Source organism: Montipora capricornis, chromosome 3 (genome assembly GCF_036669925.1).
Source record: "Montipora capricornis isolate CH-2021 chromosome 3, ASM3666992v2, whole genome shotgun sequence".
NCBI classification, from domain to species: Eukaryota; Metazoa; Cnidaria; class Anthozoa; order Scleractinia; family Acroporidae; genus Montipora; species Montipora capricornis.
In genome coordinates, this window is record NC_090885.1 from 65,821,226 (window position 1) to 65,837,744 (window position 16,519).

Consider the following 16,519-nt stretch of genomic DNA (forward strand, 5'->3'; position numbering starts at 1 on the left):
AAGAATTTGAGAAAGAAGGTTGGGAGTACGCACCGATTTTCACCGCCAAATTTCACCGCAAGGAGAGGAAAATCGATTTCGTCAGACGTCGACGATGGCATCGAAAGATGGTCGCTAACGAAGGAAAGGGAGCGAAAGTTTCCATGCCCCCGGTCTGTCTTATCGAGGTTGACGGCGAGGTGAGATATGTGTAACTAATTTGTAGGTGAATAGACAAGAATTGAAAGGGTAGAACAAAGACATATTCAACGTAAGCGTTATTTAACAACTGTTCACAGAAGAGGCGAGTGGTGGATACCGACACTGAGGTGAATAGTTGTTTACGTATATACTAAAACAGTGAGATAATATAGCACAAAAAGATGATTTTAACTCATTTATTCCTGCAAATATTACAACATTTTCGGGCGCAAATTCCGCGCGAATTCCTCGGAGGTGAATAGTTAACAACTATTCCGACACCGAAGTGGAGGTGGCTAGCGGTGGATATTTACCGAGTCGCGAAGCGGCGAGGTAAATATCCAACGCTAGCCACCGAAACTGAGGTGAATAGTTGTTTTAGTATATACTAAAACAGTGAGATAATATACAGCACAAAAAATTGATTTGGATGTTTTCTTCACTTGCCAAGGATGCAAATCGGGACGCCATTTTTTCCCGAGTTGCTCGGAGGTAAATAGAGTTTGACGAGCCAATCAGCACGCGCGTTCATCGCTATCCACTGTTTTAGTATATATTAAAGATGATTATCTAGTACTTTGCTCGGGCTTTTTAATTGATTAACTACTTGTGATACCTTTGTGAAAGACAGACGTTTATTACTTGAACTGGGGAACAGGAATCGCCAACGAAGAAAAAATTATCATTGAACGGGAGGACATTTGTTACTGGAAAAAACCTATACAACCACACTTGCTGTTAACCTAGCGACAACGAACACGCATTCAATGATGCACGAAAATTTACCACTGTACGAAGTGGACGCAACAAGGAAGCACAAACAAAATTGACGTGGAGTTCCTAAAAAAGGGTTGAGCCGAAATAAAGTGCGGAAAGCACCTCAAAAAATTGGAATCATTACTCCTAATAGAGCAGTTTTAAACGACTTTCGAAAGTAATTGCGCAATTACAGTTGCTGCAAATGTACGCTTAGTGATTGGTCTAAGAATCTCGCGCCAGTTTACCAACTAATAAAAGGGAAAATAAAGACCAATCACGGCTTGCACGCGTGAATTTTCTTGCGCTTTGAGCAAGTTACACGGACTTGCTACGAGTTCATTTCGTTCTTGCACTTGCTGTGATTGGTCGAAGTGATCACTTTGGTATTTGTTTCCGACACTTAATACCTTTTGAATGGCAAAAAGGCACGGGGGCGATTTCTTTATTAAATTATCAAGTAAGCCATGCCGGTTTTTCTGACGCTCACTAATTTTCGTGGACACAATCATTAAAGGAAAGATTTTTTGTCAAGACCTTGATTACCAAGACCTTGTAACGTTGATTTGTGTTAATTTTTAATTTCAGTTTACAATGTCCCCAATCAGTGCTCCAGCGCTAGAACAACTAGACACTTAAATAAAGTTCATTTCCTTTTTTTCCCTTTGCTTTAATTCAGTGGGTGGGCAGCTCAGTGCACAACTTCTGACTTAAATTTTCTTTACCTTTCGAACAGGAAGACAGAAAGAACTGTTTGCGGAGTATTCCACGAATGTTTGTCACATACGAAAGTGAGTTGTTCTCCACTTTTGCAATCAAATTCGTGGCCACGTTTATACAGTAGAAAACTTTTTTTTTTGCCATCTTGTTTTGTTTTTGATAGAACCCCACAAATATCAGCTATGGGCTTACATTTACCAGGCAAGAGACTTGCTTGCTATGGACGAGAGCGGAATGAATGGTGAGTCCTTTGTCATCTATGTCATTGTCATCCATGTTTTGAAACCATCCAACAAATGCCTTATAGTTAACTAGGTTACTGCAAGTTCAACTTGAAAACATTTCTTCAATCAATTGTGGGTTAGTGTTGCCAGGATTTTTTCGTTGTTTATCCCCGCTAAACGACGCGATGTAAACATGTAAGCCAGGTTTTCACTAGTGACGCAAGCACAGACGCAAGCATAAAGGGGCTATTTCACCTTTTCCTTGTGGTTGAGCTTATGCTTGCCCTCGCTTGCGTTATGTGAAAATGAAACGCAGCATAATCACAAGGAAATTTGCTACGTCTGGCCGTGTCTGGGCATTTTATAGCGCTCGTTCCGGATTCCCCACTTCTGAGCATTTTGAGTTATGTTGAGGTGTCGTTTTCACTTAGCACAAGCTACTTATGCCTGCACTCATGGTTCTGCGTGCGCGCTAGTGAAGACCAGGTTGTAGAAATTGACTGTCGCGTTTATGTCAAACAGCAAACGTCTGGTTGTAATTTGAGATTTGCCAAAAATCTAAGAAAGTTGTTTCATTTAAGCTCATTTCTTTCCTGTTTATTTGGAGAACTTCTCAAGAGAGAAATCAGTAGATTATTCAGAATAGAGAGGTTTTCGATTGAGTTTCGTAAAACAGATTCCAAAGTACTTACTTCGACCAATTAAAGCAGGTGTAAACAGCGCTATTAATCCAAATTCGTAGCAATTCCATGTAACGTGCCAGGAGGATGGGCTCCTGAACTTGCCCAAATCGCGGGAAAAATCGGTTTTGGTTCAATTTCCCTTTCATTGGTTGATAAACTGACGCGAGATTTTTAAACCAATTACAAAGCGTAGCAATTGCAATCGCGTAATTAATTTCACAATTTTTAAGCATTTACAAGAAACAGGAGCCTGCCTTTTGCCGTTTGCCACGATTTATAGACAGCGAAAGTCAGAGACACAGAATTTTTTAATGTATTGCTTAGATGCCTACGCCCGAATAGCTTTCTGCAAACAGAGTGACGTCACTGGGGTTCTGACGCAAACTTTGTGCCCAACTTGGGATCAGACGCTGATATTTGAGGACGTCGAGATAAACGAAGACGTGGAGAATGTGGTTAGGAACCCACCGAGTGTCGTGGTGGAGTTGTTCGATCGGGACTCAGTGGTAAGTGAGAGTGTTCAGTGTTCAAGTTTATCCATACTTGAAGCGGTTTTTAGTGACCCAGATTTTATGGATGATTACTTAGCCTTGCTTTGGTACGGATCTCTGTGCCTTTCATGTTGTAAACCATGTTTCCAAGTTGAGTGATCTTCGTTTGAGTAAGGAGACCAATCAATTTGTTGGCCAAGCACACAACTATTTAATGGTCTATTCACTTCCTTTTCGATGCGTTTAATATTTGTGAACCCGTTATCACTTTTCATATTATTATTTATGTACAGAAATTGGGCTTAATTCTATTTTTTTCCCATTTCTTTCGCAATTTGGGGTTGGGTGGGGTTGATGTCGATTTTCACCTTCCTTGAGAAAACCGTTTAAAAAAGGCCAACAGTATGACACAACTGGTAATGTCTTTTGTCTCGAGACCTCCAATAGATATTATTCAGTTCTTTTCTGTTCTCCTTTGTTTCGACATCGAAGTGAAATTGCTGAAAATGGGTTTCGATTTTTCGCGTTAAACTGATCGTGATCCGTTTTATTATTCCTTGGGATAGTAACCGGGTATAAAGGCTGGGACGCACTAAGCGATAAGTCCCTGCAACACGTCGCGGGAACAAGTCGCTGGAACAATTCGCCTCATGTGACGCGGTTAATTTTGTGAAAATCTTTGTCGCTGTGATCAGTTGCACGAATTCAAACCAGTTTGAATTCGTGCGACTGATCGCAGCAACAAAATTAGCGAAAGCAGCTTTGTCGTACCGTGTGAACACTTACGGCAACAAGTCGGTGCGACAAAATATAACTGAACCAATGAGAGAGCGTCATATGGCCTACCATATTGAATTAGAAAACTAGTTCTTTTTTCCCCTCATACAAGATCACTGCGTGTGCACCGAACAGGCGTCGTGTCGCAGTGACTTGTTTTGCAACTAGTAGTACACACCGAGCGACTTGTCGCAGAGACCTGTCGCCGCGGCGACTTGTCGCCTAGTGTGTCTCGGCCTTAATATCATCATTTTGCATTTACCGTTGTACATGTTTTAGTTTATAGGCCGGGGTACACACTAGGCGATAAGTCGCTGCGACACGTCGCGGGGACAAGTCGCCGCAACAAATCGCCTGGTGTGACATGGTTAATTTCATGAAAATCATTGTCGCTGCGGCAGAATTTTGTCGCCGCGATCAGTCGCGACTTATCGCAGCGACAAAATTAGCGAAAGCAGCGTTGTCGCATCGTGTGTACACTTCCGGCAACAAGTCGCTGCGACAAAATATAAATGAACCAATGAGAGAGCTTCATATGGTCAGCCATATTGAATTAGAAAACTAGTTCACATTCCCTCTCATACGAGATCACTGCGTGTTCTCCTAACAGGCGTCGTGTCGCAGCGACTTGTTTTGCAAGTACACTGTAGTACATATGGAGCAACTTGTCGCAGAGACCTGTCGCTGCGACTTGTCGCCTAGTGTGTCCCGGCCTTATTAGTTTATTGTGCCTTTTCTGACTTTGGAATTTTCGGACCTGTGACCGGGTAAGGAAAATATCCGGCGTCATTAGTAAAAACATTAAATCTTTTTTAAAAACAAATCTCTCGAATTTGAATAATACTTTGAGCTGAAATCAGCGGTACTTTTATTACAGGGTAAGGATGGATTTCTTGGTCGTTGCACGATGTCCCCTTTAGTGCGGTTAGAAGGTCATCAGATTCCTGAGCCGAAATTGCAGTGGTACAAAATAACGAGAGGACAGGAAGAAGCAGGCGAGCTACTGGCTGCCTGTGAACTGTTTCTGGTAAGATTTCAGAATTTTATTCAACATGCTTGAATTTCAAAACAATATCGAATGAAACATTTCTCGAGAAGTTCAGGTTGCCACTCTTCATATTCAGCAAGATTGCAGCTTAACAATGGTAGAGTGAAAGAGGCGCTAGGGTCTGACCTAAAGTGGCTTTTGTAGCTTATCACTCATCAAAACGTTGGAAAAATGTCTTTGAAATTCACTAATTATGTGTCTTGCTGAAATCTTGCAGGATGAAGGCGCCGAGTTGCCGTTTACCCCCGCAATGAGAGGAGAGGTGTTTGCAGTCCGAAGTGGTGTACGGCCGAAACTACAGAGATCAGCTATCGAGGTTAATCAATGGTTTGAATCACTTGCGATGCAAGCATAAGCGAAAGCGACTGACACACACGGACGCCTAAACGTATAAGCTTATCCGGATCGTGTTAAAGATCAATAACACCAGCCCATTTTGTCTGCAGCGGGGAGGCGCGGTGCCCTAACGGTTTGCGCGCTGGACTCCGGATCGAGTGGTCCGGGTTCGAGCCCTGGCCGGGTCATCTCACAGTGCCTCACTTCACCCAGGTGTATAAATGGGTACCGGCAAATTTAATGCTGGGGGTAACCCTGCGATGGACTGGCATCCCATCCAGGGCGGAGTAGAAATACTCCTAGTCGCTTCACGCTACAGTAACCGGAGATAAGCGCCGGCCTGATGGGCCTTCTAGGCTCGTAGCAGACTTTCCCTTACCTTTGTCTGCAGTGCGTTGCGCATGCGCACAGCTATATTACCGTCTTTGAACCCTGTACAAATTCAAAGATTGTTATATGTTTAAAATGCTTCTGCACTTGCGTATTCTGATTTTGCTTAACCACTCTTCCTTAAATGATGTTTAAAAAATATAAAATCTCATAGATTTAAACTGCGAAATGAACGTGAATTTTAATTCACCTCTTACGGGATGTAACTTGAACTCACAACTGACCAGTTCCCAAGCTCCCCACTGGCTCACGGATTCAAATCCGGTTTTAGGCTCGATTACCAGCGCTGATGCGGGAAATGAGCCAGCGATACCCGGACCCAAGTAAGCGGCAGAAATCTGGCCTAATAGGCCACTTTAAGAAAAACCATAATATTCTTTGTTTGCCCTCCAAAACTTTGCATAAGCATTGTTTCCATTTTCTGGCTTGGGACTTGCAATGGTCCCAAGCAGGAGCCCATGACTTGGAGCCTCCCAATGCATTATATCCTTGAGCCAACCTTTGCGCGTATCTTTCTATTTTTAGAACTAATCCTTTAGCAGGAGACTCACATTTACAACAATTTACATCAATTTGCACAATTTGCATACATTGTTTTTGCTAGTTTTGTCTCTTGTTCCACAATACTTTTATTCTGATTGGCCATTCTAAACGGTGTGTGCAGAGCCGAAGAACTCGTGGCTTTCTAAAAATAGAAAGATACGAGCAAAGGTTGACTCATAGGGCTTGTATGGGAGAGGCAAGCTCCTACTCATGCGTTCCTGTCCCAAGAGAAAATAAAAACAATGCTTATGAAAAAATTTTGAGGGCCAACAAAGAGTATTATGGTATTTTCTAAAGTGGCCTATTCCGTTCAAATCTGGATTTTAACAGGCTTGTTTGTTCCTGCTTAAGTTGCTTATCAATCGGCGATGATTTTTTCTAACGTTCATTTCACTTTTATTTTGCTTGATTCTCTCAATCGGTTGTTTGCCCCAACTCCCCTAGTGTTTAGATGAGGCTATGTAAACACGGAAAAAACTCCTTTATTGCTTTTATAAAATATTTCTCAAAAATAATTCGACGCATGAAGGAAAATGCTGTATTTTTTACTTCTTGATTGAAACAGGTATTCTTGATACATAGAGGATATTACATGGCCACGCGGAGATACGAAATTTCTCTTCGAGTGTCGAAAAATATTTTACGAGTGAGCACAGCGAACGAGTGAAATATTTTTCAAGACGAGTGAAATACCAATGAAACACTAAATCATTCACGAAAGGCATCGTAAGGTGCGATGTAACCATAGCAACAGTGATCTTTTCACGTGTGAAGATATCATGTTTCGCTTGAAAGCTCACTTGGTATTTCATCGGTGTTTATATAATAAACGCTTATGTTTCCTACAAGACAATCAAACCGCGCGTCTGACAACACATAACCAATCAAAATTCATGTGATGTCACAGCCATGTTTACATGCTCTCATCTAAACACAGCTACTGACCAATGAGAGTGCGCGTACTATCCTAATTATTTTATAAATCCAGCTCTAATACCACACTGAACTACACTTTGTTAGGCGTAGATAACAAAGAAACAATTTCAATGCTTGGCAGTATGACCTAGTTAGCGGTTGGATCCAGTCATGGAACTCTGACTCCTTACCCAAGCATGACTTTGTGTTTCACTTAAGTTGAGCACACTTTTTCGTCAAAACTCGGATACCTTGCTGTCTTCCTCTCCCGAACCTCGATGGCGGTTCCCATCTTTTGTTTTGAGCCGATACGGTTAAGAACGTAACCATGGAAGCTAATTTGGCCAATCACAGCACCAATCAAACGAGATGCTGTCAATCAAATTAGCCAATCGTGACGCAACGCAGACATTTACAGCCAGAGACAAGCGCGGAAAAAGCTTACAAACAAGTCACAATGGTTTCGAATAAAATCATTGTTGTAGCCTGATAATAGACTACGATAGCCCCTCAGATTCTTCCTTCTTTGAACAGATCTTATGACGGAATCTAGTAACTTGTTCCTCGCTGGGGGTTTCACTTCTAATGCGCTGACAATTTTACCCGTTCGACGATCTCTGTCAAACTAATCTTTACGGTATGTAATGAAGAAATGCAACTTAGTTGTTTGGTTTCGACGGTGACTCGGAGATGCTCGGAATTAAATCCCGCCGAGTGCCTCTTTGCAGGAGTCGAACCTATTATCTCCCGAGACCTTCCAATTTTTAACTCGTATGCTGTATCACTGAGCCATAGGAGACTCGTGGTATCTAGGCCATTGAAATTGGTTGTGACAGTTCTCCCGCTTTAGTGCTAGTGAATTCTTGCCATGCCAAACCAAAGCGGTTGTTAAATTACTTTGGACAGTTAATATCAAAGCTCTTATTTATGCGTATATATTGATCAATAGGTCTTATGCTGGGGTGTAAGGAACATGAAAAAGTTTGAACTTACTGGCGTGACGTCACCAAGCATTGAGTTCGAGTGTGCTGGGGGACTGGTACAGTCTGACGTCATCAAAGATACGAGGAAGAATCCAAACTTTGATAAACCGGTGTTAACAAGAATGATTGTGGTAACTACGATATTGAATCTGCACAATTCGTTAAAAAAATATCATTCAAACGCGCGACAATCCTTCGGTAATCTTCGAATCGAAAGTAAAGGGATCAAAAATAATGGTAAACACCATTGTAGTAGTCTGAACACCTTTGTTTTCCAATTAGTTTAGCAACTTCCGAGAAGCTCATTTATGATGGTATTTGTAATTGCCGGAAATTAACTCTAGAAGAATTGTTTGAATGCTCTGTCTCGCATATACTGATTTTTTTTTTATAATGTGCTACACGAGTGCTGAAACCAAGGGCTCAGCAATTCCCTTCAGATTATTCGATTTATTACTGGCCAGGTTTCGGATTAACCGAATAACTGGAATGAATTTTTGAAAGTGTCAAAGGTGATCAGAAAATTATCGCTGGGAATAGCTTGGATACGACTTAACGGTCGGTACGGGGTACTCGTATTGTGTTCGCAACACAGTAATTACCCAAAACGAATATTCTTTGTATACCAAGGAAAGTGTTGGTTGTGTTCATTTTTCTATCTGAAACTGAACAGTCCTGGTCTGTGTATTGAAAATTAAAATATATTTTTTGTCAGACGGGATTCAGTAGTGGAGAGAAAGAGGAAAAAATGTAAAAATGTAAAAAAAAACCCCATTGTTTCTTTTCATAGAATCTCCCTGTGGAAGAAATCTACATGCCAGCATTGAACATCCGGGTCCGAGACAACAGAACGTTTGGTAGGCGACCAATCGTTGGAGTCCATTCAGTGAGAACTATGCAAAAGTACCGTTGTGCAACACCAACAGCAATCGAGGAAATCGACTCCGGTCCACCCCCAAAAGGTAAGCAGAAAACTTTAACTGCGATTCGTACAATGTGGTCCCCTGCAGTCGTTCGGTTGCTGGATAGCGCCATTTACTGGATAAATCCTTATCTAGTGGGTAACATTACTATATTTAGGCTACTTTTTAGAACCTCTTTAACTAACTAAGTAAACATAACTTCTAATCATCCAGTTTTGTAAAATGTTAAAGAATTAAATCTTTTGCTGGGAATAGTACGGTATATTGAAACATAGAACATTTCGGCCATAAACCATGGCCTACATCAGCTAATGCTGGAGGTCACGTGACCTGGACAGATCACGTGACAGACGACTAGGAAAGCCTCCTCGGCACCTGCTATCCATCTTACACGGATCATTACTTAACAACTCTTTAACTAACGCAGCACTACAATTGGATTCTTAAGTAATGCATATGTATCTTAACAATTTTATTCTATGTTCTGTATACCTTTTTCATCAAGTATTTGTAATGGTATTTTTAATATTTCTTTCTTTGTTGTTTTAAGTTCTTTAATGGTCTCTAGTTTATGCTATTTTATTTGTTCTGGTAAAAAACAAATTGAAACTCAGTCTACTGGGCTGTCACCAAGCAGTGCAGTGAATCGAATAACGGCAATTGGGAAACAGATATAAGATCTTCAATATATATTTTTGACATTTGCTACTCACTGGCATGCTCTCTATGTTTCGTTTCTGAGGAAACGAAACGTATCTAATGTGACTTCAGGGTGAACTATTTAGTACACAGTAAGGTAGAGTGGCCAATCAAAACGGAGTTTGTAATTGAAAATCTAAACATCTACGAGATGTAAGAACAAACTTATAAACATGTTAACCATTAAGTATCGCAAATCATAATGCTGACAAACAAAAAGGGGAGGAAATGGGTTATAAAAATGAAGTTTTGACCATCTGAATGATCTTGGGTCAGATTAAAGCGATATATTTTTGAAAAATCCAAGGCTCTCTCTCTTCGTGTTAATGAGTAATGTAAACAATCTTCGCATTGGTGAGTCGTAGTAATAAATTGGGTTAACCAGGAACCAGTTATTTTAAAGCTAGTACCAGTAACTGCCTAGGTTCACAAGTAACACAAGTAATGGAAGATTGAAGGAATTTGAAATGTTATGCAGTGGCATTTGAAGGCAATTGCAAATAGGTATTTGTAGACTTTATGCTTCGATGTATTGTGCACATAAACAAGTATCTGTTCTTCTCTTTAATGGTTAATATTCCTTGACAGGCTTCTCACCGTTCAGAGAGTTTGCGTCCACATTTCAATAGTTTTAATAGACGAAGCGCAATAACATTACAGACCGAGTGACCCACACTACTGTATTTTATCTTTTCTCCTGCCCTCACCATTCCGGAAACGAAACACTATTTCTTTTTTTGAAATAGTTTCTTGTTGATTTTGTTTCAGTCGACGCTGCATCCATAGCAAGCAATCAAAGCTCACACATTGTGGACATAAAAGACCCTGCCGCAAAAAAACTTAAGAAAAAGAAAAAGGTGACTCTTGATTCCGCTCAAATTTTGTATTGAACTAATGAAGTAAGGATGGTTTAGAAAAGTTTCTTCTCCTTTCTTGGCATATTTCTTATTCTGTTGAATGCGATCATCAAGTACTCCTGTTGTTTCATCAATGCATCTTTAAAAAAAAAAAGAGTTCAGAATATGAAGGAAAAATGCAAAAGGATCTTTCTGGTTTAATCTGGTCACGCGTCTGCCAAAGGAAGAGGGGGGTGGGGGGGGGGGGGGGGGGGCAAAACGTGGGAGATGACAAAAAATACAACAAGAGGGGCGGGCAGCCAAGTAGTAAATTTGTCTTTCTTAAGCTCACTATAGAAGAGAAAAATTTTACCGAAGAGCAGCGCTGGGAATTGGTGAAACATTTTCCATATCCCGTAGGCGAAACAGCAACCACGTCCGGCTCTACCAAAAGAAACTGCTTCCAAGCACTTTACTTGTTTTGGCTTTAGATTTACATTACAATAGCTGCTCTGCTTGAGGGCAGAGTAGCCGATGAGGGAACGTGTCTGCTTGACAACAGCCAAAAAATCAAAGCCACTTCTTGGATTAACCTCATTTAGCGACAGATACCAATTAACCTTTTTTATTACTATAGAGAGAAATTAGATTTAGAGACGTTCGTGCTTTTTAGATTACTAATACTCTGCCGTTGTGTGGTTTTCCGTAAACTAGATGCAAAGGTGTTTTACCATATGAGGGGAAACTTCGGGAGTCGGCATATGAAAGCGCCTCACGCAGTGGCTATAAGTTTTTCATAAATACTCATCTAAATCACACAACAAAACCATCCCACCGGGGACGGAGTTCCCTACAATCTATTAGTCGCCCTTTTTCCATGACGTTCAACACAGTTACCGCGAACACTCACTGAACAACTTGTGATCGAGAAGTTCTTGGAGTTTCCAGTCTCACGCTCTGACTGAACTATGAAACCTTCCCTGATCTCCAGACTGATTCTGATCAATAGGCTTGCACTAAAATGTGTCTTCAAAACATTTTAGAAAAAGAAAGAAGAGCTGACAGAGGAGTTCTTGGACTGGTGGTCAAAGTTTTACGCCTCAGTCGGAGATGAGGAAAAATGTGGAGAATTTCTCGACAAAGGATACTCAACCATGAAAGTAGGTTACAAAATTTGGTTTTATCAAAACGTCTTTATACATTTCTTTCATTGTCTTTACATATATTTCTGAAAGCTAGCCACTCAGATAAAGAATACAAGACATATATGTTGATTGAAATTTGTGGGTGTGTTGAGGAGATAGTGGTATTCCCAGGCTCAACTCTTTGCGGAGTGTAATAGTTTACTTTTTAAGGCATCCGTGAACAAATATGGCTGCCGCGACAAGAGAAACTTTTTTCTTTGTTTGGGTTTATATTTTTCTCAAAAGGAGCAGGTGCATTGACGATATTACCGAATAGTCATGGTTAACCGTGACAAGAAGCAAATTGTGTCCAGTGATATTCTATCCTTTTTCTAGTGTCAATGTCATGTTTAAATTATAGCGCTGAATCTTAAACATAAACTGATTTTAAGCTCTAACTTACTGTTTTAAGGTATATCAAACGGAACTGGAAAGAGTTGAGGGATTTAGTGGCTTCGAGGATTTCATTAACTCATTTCCCCTTTGTCGCGGGAAAGCGAAATCAAGAGAAGAGGAGGAAGATACAGTTGTTGGTGAATTTAAGGTTTGATAATGATTTTTCGCCATATCTAGTGACCCTTTCACACCAATCCTTAACCAAGTTTTGAAGATATTTAGTTAAACACGGTTTCAAAGTGTGTCAGTTCTTTTTGAAATTATGTATACTGATTTTGTCGACAACAAATTTAGAACAGATAAAGCATATATTGGGACTCACCTGAATCTCATGTAAAAGTATAAACGACCGAATTAGCAACTATCAGTGCCACTAACAGAACTACTACCAGTGCCGCAGGAATGGAGCTCCTGTTACCTGTGCCTGATTTTCATTTTCTTCAACTTAGTTTAATTAAACAGACTTAACTGATTAGAGTGTAATGTGAAGTGCTAAGTTTCTACCCCATATAAACCATGTGAGCGTTAGCCCTACTGATGGAAATAGGTCCACACAAGGACCGAGAAAAACTCTGCCCAGGGTGGGAATTGAACCCACGACCTTCGGGTTAGATCACCTCTGCTCTACCGACTGCGCTACAAGGTCAGACGGGAGCAGGCCGTGGGAACTGAAAATGTTAAAGTCACGGCAAAGAACATGCACAAGTACAAGGAAGGTTTACGTCGTCAAATATAAGTGCTACACGGCCAAAGTTTGCAAAGACGTAATCCTTCCTTAGTTTAGTGAAGCATGTCTTGTTGGTGTGAATGGGGTATTATATTTTGCAACTCTCCAGATTTCAGCGGCATGTTGCCTTTTCACCATCAATGTCGTCATCTTCAAATGATGTTGATGATTATTACTGTATTCATCATAATCATCGTCACCATCATTAGAATAAGAGGAACATGAATAAAAAGAAGAAGACTGTAGAAACGGGCATTAGGAACAAAGATACAAAGAGTAAATGTGCAACGAGTGACACTTTCTATTGACTTAACAAATGGCGAAGTGAACCACAAGATGATTTCAGATCAGTCTTTTTTAATGAATGTGAACTAGAGATAAATTAATTTTACCACTCGTTCAGTGTTTGAGTGACTTTTCCAAAGACGACGACAGCCGGAACCGGAAAGGCGAAAATAAGTGTGCTTTACTTTTTTAGGGAACGTTTCGAGTTTATCCGATGCCAGAAGATGAACAGGCTTGGCCACTTCCGGAAACTGTTTTCACGTACCTCCCTCCAAGTCAACCTGTGCAATGTGTGGTTCGTCTCTATGTCATCAAGGTAATATTTTTGTCTTATACGTACTGGGATTAACCAAAAATATTAATCTCCCAATGGGAAAAATTCTCAGTAAACTACGCGTAGTCTGATATTGGTCGAACGCTTTTTGTTACGAGTCTAAAATATCTCAGGGGAAATAGCTGTAGACGAAATTCTTCGCAAGAGACCAAAATTTTATCAGTTTAGCGCTTTTCGATGACTCTTTGCAATAAGTGGGTTCAAGTTATTGCCTCGTTTATCTATTTTGGCTCGGCAGTTGATAAAGTCTGTTATAAAATCTCAGTAGATGACAGAGGCATTTTCGATCGTCGACTGTGCATGCTGAAGTGCTACTATGACCAAAACATAAATCTTGTTCAGTGATTTGCGGCACGGGAGTTTCGGGCTTTCAGATTTTTAACTGAACTAGTGTTTTGGTTTTTTGATCGCAGTAGCACTTAAATCACAGGAAATAATGTTGACAATCCAAATGTTCAAAGAAAGCACTTCAGTGGTTTGTTAATTTGAATTTGGCCCCGTTATCTATAGCTTAGCCTTCGGTTTGTTGTTGCTTTTCAGGCATTGGATCTTCAACCAAAAGACAATTCAGGCACCGTAAGTTTAAAATGTTTTAACAAAAAAACTGCATGGTTATTAAAACTAACAGCGAGGTCAACATTCAAGACGTGCCTTACATGGGCCTAGTTGTTCGAAGCATACCATGGCAACATACCGTTACGGGTTTTGATATCTTTGCTTATATTAACCATGCAATGGGTTGGCTCAAACCAAGCTTCGAGAAACTCGGCCCAAGCAGTTGCTTATCGTCATGCAGCTTTGCTGTTGCTTTATGTTGGTAGTTGATGAAAAGTGGCATTAATAGCCCTTGTTGTTATGAATGTACAGCTAAGAGCTTTGGCAAGAATACGCGAAAATCAACAGAGCGTAATCGCGATGGAGTTGAATTCACAACTCTATTTGTTGGTCTGATGATTCTTGCCAAACCTAGCGCCCGTATGCTTACTAGAAACAGCAAGGCGGCGAAGAAAATGACTCACAGTCGAGCATCCGCAAACATCACATCACATCCGAAGTTGTCGTGTTTCCTGGTAGCTAAAGTGGCAAACTGAGAACGCAAATCCGAAAATCCGCATATTACTTTTTATCGCCGGTATTTCCCAAACACCGACCTCAAAATGGCCAAATCCGTTAATTCGTTTGTACACCAACGTTAATTGTAAGTGGTTTCTTTAGTATTTGGATAAGAAAAAGAAAAATGTTAGAGCTTTGGCCCCTTTAGCCAACTGCGAAACAAAGATTTCATCAGCACTGAGGAAGTTGCTAGAGAGTTATGGGTACTTATTCGCTGCAATGCATTTCTTGTTTGTTGGTATTCAGTCTTAATGTTGTTGTCTCTTTGTATTTGTGTTACATATACCTAATACTAACGTAAATGATACTGTTTTTTTAAGGCTGATCCATACTTGGTGGTTACTTTAGGCAAGCAAACATTCGACGATGAAGACAATTACAAACCCTATACAATCAACCCAGTATTTGGAAGGTGAGGCAAATTTTCAACTTAAATCAGCCAGAGTGGGCTTTCACTAAACGCAAGATAATTCCTTTGGCTGACCACAGAACAAAAAGGAAAATCGGAACGAGTCATGCCTAACGCGAAGAAAATAAATGCAGCCGTGCTGGTGATTGGTCAAGAACTGGCACGTGATGTAATTAAACCGATCCCCATACGAGGGAAAAAACGCACTGAAGGAAAGAAATGTGCATTTGAAGATCGGGTTATAAACGTTGAATCAGCCTGAGTTTTTCAGGTGTCTGTAGGAGACAGTTCCTTAAATTCTCCTGATAAGTGCGAGGAACACTTCAAAAAAAAAAAAAAAACATTCGATTGAAATTTTACAAATTGCGACAAATTCCTTTAAGTAAAAAAAAAACATTTCGTGTAGTGTTTTCAGTTACTTATTCTGCAAATTTAACGTTTCTTGTATTTCGTGTTTACCATCTTTTATTTCCAAGGTTATTTGAAATGACAGCCACTATTCCCATTGAGAAAGATCTCAAAATCGCTGTCAAGGACTATGACATCATTGGACGCGATGACGTCATCGGCGAAACCACGATAGACTTGGAGCAGAGGATTTTGTCTCGTTATCGCGCGACAGTGGGATGCGCCAAATCTTACTGCAAGTGAGTCACTTCCCCAACTCAGCCTTTGTGCATGCTTGGAACACCACAAATCTGTAAGGTTAACCTGTCTATTCTATTAGCTGATCATTTAATCGACTCAGTAGAGATATTAGCAGTACGATATGATTCTTCTCTGCACCTCATCACTCAGTCTTATCTTCTGTCTCGGTCTTTCCATCAAATGATCAAGTGCTGGCTAAATAAAGAGCCAGGGCGCATGCTTAATAATGATGATTTTCGACGAATTTATAACCAAGGAGGGGACTTCCACTCCAAGGACCGGATCAATATTCCAAAAGTCTTAGATACAAAAGGAATAGCAACAGGCGTCTTGGACTGGACTGGAGTGAGCTAGACTTCAAATCCCTGCGGCCTTTAATTTAGACTCGGACTTGAACTAACTGCATGGACTTGAAATTGGGTGAACTTGTCATTTCTTGTTTTCAAATGTATTTTAAAGGGCTGGTCCGAATACATGGAGAGACGTTCGAAAGCCAAGAACAATCCTGAACGATTGGTGCGTGATGAATAACAAGCCCCTCCCAGAATACAGTGATGATCCATGCTCGGTAAAAATGGATGGACACACCTACACTCTATCAGAATTTGGTAAATAGCTAGTGGTTGTGATTAATTCATATATATGAATGAGCTAAATGATAAACTCGTTTCTTGATTAGCTTTAAAAGTTGAACTTCCGAGTTGTTATGGGTAATCTCATATTCAACCTCTAGGCTGCTCTTGTAAATATCCATGCAGTTGGTATTCTCATTTTTTGATATGTTTATGGAGAGCAATCAGTTGGTACATTAAGGCCCTAATGAGTAAATTTTTCAACCGGAACTGTACGAAATGCCATCAGTATTTATTTATTGACTTATTTATTTATTTATTTATTTATTTATTTATTTATGTAGGGT

The 16,519-nt window shown here is 40.3% G+C and overlaps 1 protein-coding gene across 1 annotated transcript in view; it reads left to right on the forward strand.

Annotated features, from left to right (window-relative positions):
* Window positions 1-16,519, forward strand: part of LOC138043760 (myoferlin-like) — a 69,594-nt gene that overhangs the window by 43,490 nt on the left and 9,585 nt on the right. Inside the window, exons 35-50 of the mRNA XM_068890179.1 lie at window positions 1-179; window positions 1,673-1,727; window positions 1,820-1,897; window positions 2,888-3,069; window positions 4,709-4,858; window positions 5,097-5,195; window positions 8,013-8,177; window positions 8,837-9,008; window positions 10,437-10,525; window positions 11,548-11,664; window positions 12,101-12,232; window positions 13,290-13,412; window positions 13,971-14,006; window positions 14,864-14,955; window positions 15,429-15,599; window positions 16,060-16,208. The exon at window positions 1-179 is cut by the window's left edge and continues 10 nt beyond it. Of these exons, the coding sequence (XP_068746280.1) occupies window positions 1-179; window positions 1,673-1,727; window positions 1,820-1,897; window positions 2,888-3,069; window positions 4,709-4,858; window positions 5,097-5,195; window positions 8,013-8,177; window positions 8,837-9,008; window positions 10,437-10,525; window positions 11,548-11,664; window positions 12,101-12,232; window positions 13,290-13,412; window positions 13,971-14,006; window positions 14,864-14,955; window positions 15,429-15,599; window positions 16,060-16,208 (1,989 nt within the window). The remainder of the gene's footprint in view (window positions 180-1,672; window positions 1,728-1,819; window positions 1,898-2,887; window positions 3,070-4,708; window positions 4,859-5,096; window positions 5,196-8,012; window positions 8,178-8,836; window positions 9,009-10,436; window positions 10,526-11,547; window positions 11,665-12,100; window positions 12,233-13,289; window positions 13,413-13,970; window positions 14,007-14,863; window positions 14,956-15,428; window positions 15,600-16,059; window positions 16,209-16,519) is intronic.